Genomic DNA, 12,296 nt, shown 5'->3' with positions numbered 1-12,296 from the left:
TACACACTGAACACTGTACTAGTGTACCACTGTCTACTACACACTAAACACTGTACTAGTGTACCAGTGTATACTACATACTAAACACTGTACTAGTGTACCTGTGTATACTACACACTGAACACTGTACTAGTGTACCACTGTCTACTACACACTAAACACTGTACTAGTGTACAACTGTCTACTACACACTGAACACTGTACTAGTGTACCACCATACACTACATACTGAACACTGTACTAGTGTACCTGTGTATACTACACACTGAACACTGGACTAGTGTACCACTGTCTACTACACACTGAGCACTGTACTAGTGTACCACCGTATACTATATACTGAACACTGTACTAGTGTACCACTGTCTACTACACACTGAACACTGTACTAGTGTACCACCATACACTACACACTGAACACTGTACTAGTGTACCACCGTATACTACATACTGAACACTGTACTAGTGTACCTGTGTATACTACACACTGAACACTGTACTAGTGTACCACTGTCTACTACACACTGAACACTGTACTAGTGTACCACCGTATACTACACACTGAACACTGTACTAGTGTACCACCGTATACTACATACTAAACACTGTACTAGTGTACCTGTGTATACTACACACTGAACACTGTACTAGTGTACCACTGTCTACTACACACTGAACACTGTACTAGTGTACCACCGTATACTACATACTGAACACTGTACTAGTGTACCTGTGTATACTACAAACTGAACACTGTACTAGTGTACCACTGTCTACTACACACTGAACACTGTACTAGTGTACCACCGTATACTACATACTAAACACTGTACTAGTGTACCACTGTCTACTACACACTGAGCACTGTACTAGTGTACCTGTGTATACTACATACTGAACACTCTACTACTCTACTAGTGTACCAGTGTATACTACATACTGAACACTGTACTAGTGTACCACCGTATACTACATACTGAACACTGTACTAGTGTACCTGTGTATACTACACACTGAACACTGTACTAGTGTACCACTGTCTACTACACACTGAACACTGTACTAGTGTACCACTGTCTACTACACACTGAACACTGTACTAGTGTACCACCGTATACTACATACTGAACACTGTACTAGTGTACCACTGTCTACTACACACTGAACACTGTACTAGTGTACCACCGTATACTACATACTGAACACTGTACTAGTGTACCTGTGTATACTACACACTGAACACTGTACTAGTGTACCACTGTCTACTACACACTGAACACTGTACTAGTGTACCACCGTATACTACATACTGAACACTGTACTAGTGTACCACTATCTACTACATCCTGAACACTGTACTAGTGTACCACCGTATACTACATACTAAACACTGTACTAATACCTACCATATACTGAACACTGTACTAATGCCTACCATATACTGAACTCTGTATTAGTGTACCACTGTCTACTACACACTAAACACTGTACTAGTGTACCACCATACACTACATACTGAACACTGTACTAGTGTACCTGTGTATACTACACACTGAACACTGTACTAGTGTACCACTGTCTACTACACACTGAACACTGGACTAGTGTACCACTGTCTACTACACACTGAGCACTGTACTAGTGTACCTGTGTATACTATATACTGAGCACTTTACTAGTGTACCTGTGTATACTATATACTGAACACAGTACTAGTGTACCACTGTCTACTACACACTGAACACTGTACTAGTGTACCACCATACACTACATACTGAACACTGTACTAGTGTACCTGTGTATACTACACACTGAACACTGTAGTAGTGTACCACCGTATAGTACATACTGAACACTGTACTAGTGTACCTGTGTATACTACACACTGAACACTGTACTAGTGTACCACTGTCTACTACACACTGAACACTGTACTAGTGTACCACCGTATACTACATACTAAACACTGTACTAGTGTACCACTATCTACTACATCCTGAACACTGTACTAGTGTACCACTGTCTACTACACACTGAGCACTGTACTAGTGTACCTGTGTATACTACATACTGAACACTGTACTAGTGTACCACTATCTACTACATCCTGAACACTGTACTAGTGTACCACTATCTACTACATCCTGAACACTGTACTAGTGTACCACTATCTACTACATCCTGAACACTGTACTAGTGTACCACCATACACTACATACTGAACACTGTACTAGTGTACCACCATATACTACATACTGAACATTGTACCAGTGTATACTACATACTGAACACTGTACGAGTGTACAGTGTATACTACACACTGAACACTGTACTAGTGTACCACCGTATACTACATACTAAACACTGTACTAGTGTACCTGTGTATACTACATTCTGAACACTGTACTAGTGTACCACCGTATACTACATACTGAACACTGTACTACTGTACCACTGTCTACTACACACTGAACACTGTACTAGTGTACCAGTGTATACTACATTCTGAACACTGTACTAGTGTACCACCGTATACTACATACTGAACACTGTACTAGTGTACCAGTGTATACTACATTCTGAACATTGTACCAGTGTACCACCGTATACTACATACTGAACACTGTACTAGTGTACCACCATATACTACATACTGAACACTGTACTACTGTACCACTGTCTACTACACACTGAACACTGTACTAGTGTACCAGTGTATACTACATTCTGAACACTGTACTAGTGTACCACCGTATACTACATACTGAACACTGTACTAGTGTACCAGTGTATACTACATTCTGAACACTGTACTAGTGTACCACCATATACTACATACTGAACACTGTACTAGTGTACCAGTGTATACTACATACTGAACACTGTACTACTGTACCACTGTCTACTACACACTGAACTCTGTACTAGTGTACCACCGTACACTACATACTAAACACTGTACTAGTGTACCTGTGTATACTATATACTGAACACTGTACTAGTGTACCACCATATACTACATACTGAACACTGTACTAGTGTACCACCATACACTACATACTGAACACTGTACTAGTGCACCACTGTCTACTACACACTGAACACTGTACTAGTGTACCACCGTATACTACATTCTGAACACTGTACTAGTGCACCACTGAGGAAACTTCAAGAAAGGTTTTTTTAGAAGAAAAGGGTTTATTGAAGGTTCCACAAAGCACCTTAAGAGGTTCCTCCACAGTTTTAACCTAAAGAACTTCCAAAATTTCCTCAAGGATCATTTAACAGTGTATATTGCACTAGTGTATCCTGTACACTGAACACTGCAATAGCGTATACTGTATACCTAACACTATAACGTTATACTGAATGCTGTAAAAGCGTGGACTATTTACTAAACATTATATAATATAGAAAATATTAAATCTGTTGATCTGTTGACGTTTTACACTCAGAAAAATTAGAATTTCTCACCTGCCTGACCCTCCACATGAGGGCCACTTCTGTGTGAATGCTGTCTAATTTTCCTTCTAAATAATTTAGCTCGCTTTAAAAACTTGAAGTAATCATTTCTATCGAGGTCAAAATCATCACACACTCTTCTGTCACATCCAGAGCAGCACCACAGAGTGTTACCCCTCAGGCTCAACCAGTGCGCAGAGAAATGACAGATTTCACGCATCATAAAATTCACGACATAGCGAGAGCGTCCGCATCAAACGTGGAAGCGCTTAAAAAGCGGCACCCTGGGATCCAGATCTCGCCGTGATGGGGAGCTTGTCAATTAAACCAAGAGATTCATTTGGCAAAATTGGCCACTTATCTGTTGGGTGACATTCGTTGCTCCAGTCAAACACACAGCAGGATATTTTTGCAGTATGGTTTATGATCCCAGGGAGGGACTTTCCAGTAGATATTAAAACCCAATATTTAACAGCCAATTCATTCAGCTCCACTCAGAGCGTTTCACAAGACTCTAAAATAGCTTCCTTTGAACACAAACACTCAAACAGCTTTGAAAATGCTATTATGCGTTATGACAGAGTGCACACACACATATTCATACACACACACACACACACACACTTTCTGCATTACCTGCTGGTCAAACAGAAGCACAGCCTGAGTAAACATTCGGCTACTACGCACACGGCCAAGCTCAACATTCACAATACTGGCCAAACATTTATCCTTCTCATTAACTAATTCAATTACATAGATAATCTCCTGAGGGTTGACAAGCACATGTATTGACAGAGAGAGAGAGAGAGAGAGAGAGAGCAACGGGGAGAGACAGGGAGTTGAGAGACACAGAGAAAGCAGTTAGCATGAAGGTACAGAGACTATCTAAAATTACAGCCTGAAAGCATATTCCCCACGTCCATTTGTGAGAGCGATTACGCTACAGCAGGAATTACGGTGTTAATTGCGAACCGGGCCACTGCAGCCCACTTTCCTCCATTCGTTTGGGTGCCATTCGCCCAGACTGGAGGCCTGAAATAGGATCATTTAGACCATTACAGCCAAAGTGGTCCGAAGCCACCGTGCATTAGGCCGCCCCACACAGGTTAGAGGGGCCAAATCGCTGTTAGACCCAGTTCTGCTTGGACACAGGAAAGGGATCTAATTAGATGTTTTTCAGGCTTTCGTACTTTCACGCTCTGACGGCATAAAATCAAACTCGGATTTGCCGCCAAATGAGATGAGGCTGATCCCAGTCCAGCAGGGCAGAGGTCTCGGGCAGCGAAGCTCAACTTGGCCAAGATATCCAGCATGAATTAATGCAGATTTGATTAGAAACCTCAATCAAATCTCTGATTTGAACCTCTCCAGCGGACATCAGATCTTAGAACTGGAGGTCTTTATCAGTGAAAACATTACTAACATTTTTTTATTATTACCCATAATCACTGTTTGATGTGATATTTAGTGTTGGATCATACACAATTAATATGCAAATGTAATCAAAACACAGTCTCTCTAAAACAGCAGCAAAACAACCAGCCTCAACCTAACCCTAACCCTGATCCTAATCCTAACCTTAACCATAACCCCAACCCAAAACCTAACCCTGATCCTAATCCTAACATTACCCCAACTCAAAACCTAACCCTGATCCTAATCCTAACATTAACCCCAACTCAAAACCTAACCCTGATCCTAATCCTAACATTAACCTCAACCCAAACCTAACCCAACCTAACCCTCAACCTTAACCTAACCCTGATCCTAATCCTAACCTTAACCCCAACCCAAAACCTAACCCTGACCCTGATCCGAATCCTAACCTTAACCCCAACCCAAAACCTAACCCTAACCCTGATCCTAATCCTAACCTTAACCCCAACCCAAAACCTAACCCTAACCCTAACCCTGATCCTAATCCTAACCTTAACCTCAACCTCAACCCCAACCCAAAACCTAACCTTGATCCTAATCCTAACATTAACCCCAACTCAAAACCTAACCCCGATCCTAATCCTAACATTAACCCCAACCCAAAACCTAACCTTGATCCTAATCCTAACATTAACCCCAACCCAAAACCTAACCTTGATCCTAATCCTAACATTAACCCCAACTCAAAACCTAACCCTGATCCTAATCCTAACATTAACCCCAACTCAAAACCTAACCCTGATCCTAATCCTAACATTAACCTCAACCCAAACCTAACCCAACCTAACCCTCAACCTAACTCCAACCCTGATGCTAATCCTAACATTAACCCCAACCCAAAACCTAACCCTGATCCTAATCCTAACCTTAACCCCAACCTAACCCTAACCCTGATCCTAATCCTAACATTAACCTCAACCCAAAACCTAACCCTGATCCTAATCCTAACCCTAACCTTAACCCCAACCCAAAACCTAACCCTAACCCTCATCCTGGCCAGAGTTGTGAGCTCAGTGTAATATCTTTTCATGGGCACAAAATACCTGGCAGTGCCACGGAGTGGTGATCATCCAACATCCTGACCTCACTAAAGTTTACTGAATGCAGTCAAATCCTCTCAGCAATGCTCCACAATCTTGTACAATGAACAGTGTGTGTGTGTATATTTATATATATATATATATGTATGTGTGTGTGTGTGTGTGTGTGTGTGTGTGTGTGTGTGTGTGTGTGTGTGTGTGTGAACAGCTCTCACTGATCTAAAATCGGATGAGGACAGTTTATCTGTGTGATGATTACGGCACTCAGATACTGAAGGACGCTCCTGGGCTGCTAGACTAGTCTCACCTGGTAGGAGTTGGGCCAGAAAGTGCTGATGGCCAACTCGGCCTTGGCCCAGCCCTCTGTGACCGGGGCTGAGGCGTTCCAGATGGGGTTCCCCTGTGGACCGCCGTCCACCTTGATGTAGACGTTGAGGGATCCGGGGCTGCGGCCGTCCCGGCTGGAGAGGGAGTAATGGAAGTCGATGCAGTGCGTGTCGTTTTCCTTCAGCGTCGGGAGGAGGAGGTGGGCCTTCTGGCCTGAAGCACGGCCGGACGCGTTCACCATCATAAAGGAGCCTGAGGGGAACACACACACACACAGGCACACAGTGAGCTGAGAATAAAGATACAGGAGGTTTATGAGCAGTGGAGCCGACTCGGGGATGATGAGGAAGGTGAGCAGAGGAGTCAGAGTGGTTTTTACAGCAGCGCTGAGAGAACAGACAGAATACAGTGTTCTCATTCTGACAGCGAGCCTCCAGAACATCCAGAAAGTTTAATAATAGCAGATTGTGACCTTCGCCTATTGCTTTATCTGCCTTTTAAGATACACACACACACACTCTGGCACACGCTCTCACGCATATATTGTATCTATCTAGACAATAAGAGTTGAAGCATAACTGCCTGTTATGAGAGCGGCTCACAGCTGAAAGACTACACGCAGCATAAAACCATTTCTGGCGGCAGCTTTACATCCATTTTATTCAAATTTTATGAGACAATATGCCATTTTATAGCCTCGCTATTATCTGAATGATATAGTATCAGGGCAGAACAGGACGGAACGAGAGAGAGAGAGACAGAGAGAGATATAGAGAGAGAAAAATGAGTGGACCCACGGAAAACCCCAAAATCGAACATTTCTCCTTACATATGGTGACAATAATTCAATTCTTTAAAGGAGTAGCAATTAGATGATTAAAGCTTGTAATTACCGCAGGCTCAAAGGTGCCAATTTGTGATAAATGGCAGTAATTTATTACACATACTCCAAACCAGGCACTAAAATATTACATTCATTAGCGACGGCTGCTGCTGTGGCTCTTAACCAGAGTCTGACTGTTGCTACCAAGTGGTCAGGTTTCAGTCTGATGTTCATGGAAGATCTAATGAGGATTGTAGATGACCTTAGTCCTGGAAAGAACTGTTTAGCTGGGATTAGTACAGTGGAGGTAATGTAATGTAATTGTTGGGCTATAACGTCATGTTATACACTGTGGATACCTCTGTTCTCTGTATGTTGTGTACTGTCTGTAAATGACATGTAGAGCCGCTGTATATTGATAATATTAGAGAGACGCTGCCGGAACAGACGGAAAACAATCCTTGTGTGTGTGAACATGTATGACCAACAACTCTGATTCTGATTCTCATTATATGAATCTTCTGATAGAAAACAAACCATAGAAATGAAGAAACCCCAGCCCATTTAAATCTAATGCTGTACCACATGGTCAAAAGTATTGGGACACCTGCTCATTCAGTGATTCTTCTAAAATCAAGGGTATTAAAAAGAGTAACTGTCTCTACTGTCCACAGAAGAAGGCCTTGTACTAGATTTTGGAGGAGCATTGCTGTGAGGTTTGATTTGACTGCATTAGGCAACAAGATCGTTAGTGGGGTCAGGATGTTGGATGATGATCACCACCCCACCTCATCATCCTCAACTCATCCCAAAAGTACTGGATGGAGCACTTCAAAGTGGCTCACTATTCTCCCATAGATATCTCTGTGGTCTTCATGGGGGGTTGTCGGATTTAACAATGCACACATTTCTTCATTTGCAGAGTTTGCTCTTTTTTGTCATCGTTTTGTTTCATTTAGAAAGGATCCCTGGTTATATTAATTCAATGTAAATGCCTGCAACAGTGCATATTTCCTTATATTCTATAAAAACAACTAGTGTAAAGATTTTCAAAACACACACTTCATTGTATTTTCTGTGGCTAAAATCAATAATAATAAACCACAGACACATTTGGATTTTGATCATTTCAAGCTATGGATGCATACATCCATTGAGACAGGTAGGTATAATGGTTAGAATAAATCAAATTACATTCAGATGAAATGTGTGGGCATGTTTTTTACTTGTCAGCATTGGGATAGTGGGGTGGTGATCATCTAACATCCTGAACCCACTAACATTCTTGTTACTGAATGCAATCAAATCCTCACAGCAATGTTCTTCCAGAATCTAGTAGAAAGTCTTCTTCTCTGGACAGTAGAGACAGTTACTCCAACAAAAGCAGGATCAGCTCTTTTAATACCCTTGATATCAGAAGAAACAGTGAATAAGCAGGTGTCCCAATACTTTGTATTGTCCATGAATTGTATTACTGCCACCCTGTGATAAAACTACATTACCCCCCTCCCTGTGTTCAACTAATCCCATACCAATAGTATTTTATTCAGTTTAGGTACTGGATTAGGTTGGGATTAATCAGATAAACCTGGTTCTAGGGCAGCGGGGTGAACAGAAATGGTTCCAGAAGGAAAAGGCCAAAACAGCTCAGTCCCACATCACATCCAACCCCTATTTTTCTGCCTGACACCTTTTAACACAGAGGTGATAAATTGCTTCTAGTGATTCATTGGAGGGCTGAGGAAGACACGGCGCTATCGCCCTATTCATCACACGTATTGTCGAAGACACAACCACGCACAATGCATCTATCAATCAGGCCCAGCCTTGAGCCGGAGAATGAGGCCAATCAATTCCACACACTAATCCAATCTGGGAGAGGCCCCCTAAACAGGGAGCAGGACCGGCCTGATTGCATTTCATATTCAGCCCTGTCTCCGGACCAGCATTTTACAGGTACGCGACTGTGTGTCCGATGCCATCGCTGATTGCTAAGGTTAGCAGGAAGCCTCAGAACCAGGGGCGGATTCAGACTGCTAGCCTTATAAACACTGAGCTAGAGTACGGTCAATATGGATGCTCCACTCAAACCAGCCCCTTCAGACCACACCACGCAAACCATCCAACTGGGTGTTACTCGGGTCTGGATGTTACAGAATTAGTACTGAGGATATTTGAAATGCAGAAACTATGTTAGTATGTATGTGAGTGGTCTGTACGGGCAGTGATGGGGGGGAGGTTGAGTGTTGAACTGAACTGGTCTCTCAGTCAGTAAATATGTGAATTAAAGCAGATGTGTGAACTGTGTGTACTGGGGTCAGTTTGGGGTCATTTTGTATAGAAATATGGTTTATTGTGAAGCTCAGTAAAGAGGTGTTTAGGCTACTGGAGTGAACCTCTGACGTTCGGCTGTGTCTGAATATTTTACTAAAACATCCTCGCTGACATTCTGCTGATCTGGTACTCATGTGGATCCATAAGCTAGTCAGCTCTGCAAGTAAATTTACTGAAGCCATGAGATTCAGATCAGCAGAATCAAGGAAAGCAGACAAGAGAGGAAGGGTCAGTAAAGTATTCAGACACAGCTGAGTGGGCGGAGCTTATGGTGGATTTGGAGGCCGTGTCTGGAGCTTAGTGGAGTTTAAAACATTGCAGATCAAAAACTGTGAGATCTGCAGTAAAACGGTGAATAGAGCGCCCCCTGTTTGGAACTGCTGATCTGTGCGTTCTCAATACTGTCTTCATACTCAGTTGCATCCCTTTTACTCATTACTGAATGTATGTAGGACTGCGTATTCAGCCAGCACTGCAAAGTATAGCCTAATTCCTATTGTTATGGACCAATAGTTAAACAATTTGATACTGCTTACGCTCCTGTGGCTCGTGTGGAAATGTTAAACACAAACAAATATGCACTTTCCATAACACGGCTGTGACATCTGGGCAAACAGGAATATGATGAGAAAACTCTCCCTGGATTCTGGGAGCTACAAAAGCAAAACTGGTGTTTACATCAGAATCAATGTCCAAACAAGGCAATTAAATAGTAATTTAGCTGAAATTCACCCCAGGAGATAGACTGAAAAATGCAAGCCTTCAGCATCTCCAGCGAACGTTACCTGATTTCAATTACTTTCGCTGTAGTCCCGTACAACCGGGGGCATTCTCATTTGCCCGTTTGTTGGTTTCTTAATGTGTCACACATGGCAAAGCAGCACTCGGCAAAAACAGAAGGAGAAAAAAACACACACCGAACCGAGATTGGTCACCCCGCCGTGTCCGATACCTCGTCTCTTCAAGAATCAATTACAATCAAAGCACTGAGTGCGCCATGTTTATTGTGAAGTGCCCATATTTCCATAGAAACCCATCTTTATTCCTGAACCAGGGGTAGAGGATAGAGATTGCTTTCAGTACTGCTTTCAAATGAAAAGAGTTTTTTTTAGATAAGTGCAGCTCCTGGGCAATCACTTCCAGCCAAATCAATAGTAATATGGCGCTGCCTCTCCCAGCTATCAGGCAGCACCCAGGCAGCTAAATGGGGTCCTGAGGAGCCTTACTGTATTGCTCTTGCGGTGCTGACGAGTTAATACTCGAGAGTCATCGACCGACAGCCAGTCCTCGGCCCTCAGAACGGAGCGGCAGGCCTTAAACCTCCTCCACCTACTGCTGTTTATTTTTACTGCACTGTGAAGCAACAGATGGTAAACAGAAGACTGGTATGTTGGAAGCTGTTGCTTGAGCCTGGCTTGGCTGACAGCCGTGATGAGAACACTTACAGCAAGGAACGTCTGGTGACTTGGTGATTTCTGCTTTGGAAATGTACTATATAATGTACAAAAGTATGCAGACACCTGACCATCACACCTACACTATACGTACGAAGGAATTCGGAATGAGTGAGTTCAGCTACTTACGGTGCACCCATTACTGACACAGCCTGTTTAATCTCCAGAGAAAAGCAATGCCAGTGTAACAGGCCGCTCTGCAGCAGCCATGCAGGAGTCTAAAGTCACCATGTCCAATGCCATCTGGTAGACAGAGGGGTGTTAAGGCCCCGCAGCATCGGGAGCAGTGGGTTGTGGAGCAGTGGAGCTGACTTCTCTAGAGTGCTGGAGCTCCAGCCAACACCTCTGGGGTAAGTTTGAGTGGCATTTTTGATCGTTAACTAATCATCTATTATCAGTACCTGACCTCACTAATGCACTAATGATGGAACAACATCAAATCATCACAGCAATGTCCCAAAACCTAGTCCTTTTGCAGAACAGCAGAGGCTCAACCAGGCAGAAAGCTCATACTTTGACTTCAACAGTGCTATGTTTGAAGGTGTAAAGCTATTCAGGTTGAGCTGATCACCTGCTAGTGTGTCTACAGAGGCTGTTGGGCTATAGCATTACATACACACCTGTTAGCTGTGGGTGTGGCTAAAATTCCTGAATGTAATAATGAGGCGTCCACATACTTTTGGCCATCTACCCTGCCTTCATCTGTAGGTTTTTTGTCAGAACGCACGCTCCGCTTGCATTAACCTAAGAGGTGCTTGGAGTCGGAGAGAGGTAATTTTTATTATTATTTCCTTTTTTTAACAAGAAGCCATTTCCACACGGGTTCTAAAACTATTCCGAGGCCTTGGCGGGAGAGCCATTACTCCTGATGAGTGTTTCCTCAGAGAGCTGTTTTTCCGTGAACGCCCCATTCCTGCCATCATAATACGACGGGCCGTATGACGGATAGCGAAGGCTCTGCTAGTTGTCACTTTAATATGCAATTATGGCAGGTCCCTGTTCTTTGGGCCCTCTCCTGCTCGGCCTGATAAAGTCAAGGCATTTCTCATCGCCTCGCTCCCTCCGCCGCTTTATCCCCCCCGGGGGACAAGAAAGCACCTATTTACCATAGAGCCGAACCCAAGGCAGTAATCTGCAGTGTCCTCCGGAAGGCTAATGCAGCGGGCGGGGGGTGAAGATGAGGAGGAGGAGGAGGGACGAGCTTCAATCAGACTGGCTGTAAGAGGAGGGAGTAATACAGGGGTATTATACTAGTATGACGTTATCTGTTGATGTGGAGTTATAATGTTGAAGAGGCTATTGATAAGAACAAAATATATCAAACCACAAACAGGAACTAAACAATAATAATAATAATAATAATAATAATAATATTAACCATATCAAATTATTACTAATATAATAATAATAATAATAATA

At 42.9% G+C, this 12,296-nt stretch overlaps 1 protein-coding gene across 1 annotated transcript in view; it reads right to left on the bottom strand.

The window, feature by feature from the left end:
• The window catches only part of LOC140559766 (receptor-type tyrosine-protein phosphatase T-like), an 87,853-nt gene that overhangs the window by 34,439 nt on the left and 41,118 nt on the right, over nt 1-12,296 (bottom strand). Inside the window, exon 3 of the mRNA XM_072683370.1 lies at nt 6,247-6,518. Within this exon, the coding sequence (XP_072539471.1) occupies nt 6,247-6,518 (272 nt within the window). The remainder of the gene's footprint in view (nt 1-6,246; nt 6,519-12,296) is intronic.

Source organism: Salminus brasiliensis, chromosome 7 (assembly GCF_030463535.1).
Source record: "Salminus brasiliensis chromosome 7, fSalBra1.hap2, whole genome shotgun sequence".
NCBI classification, from domain to species: Eukaryota; Metazoa; Chordata; class Actinopteri; order Characiformes; family Bryconidae; genus Salminus; species Salminus brasiliensis.
This window is presented reverse-complemented; position numbering and strand designations above follow the sequence as displayed.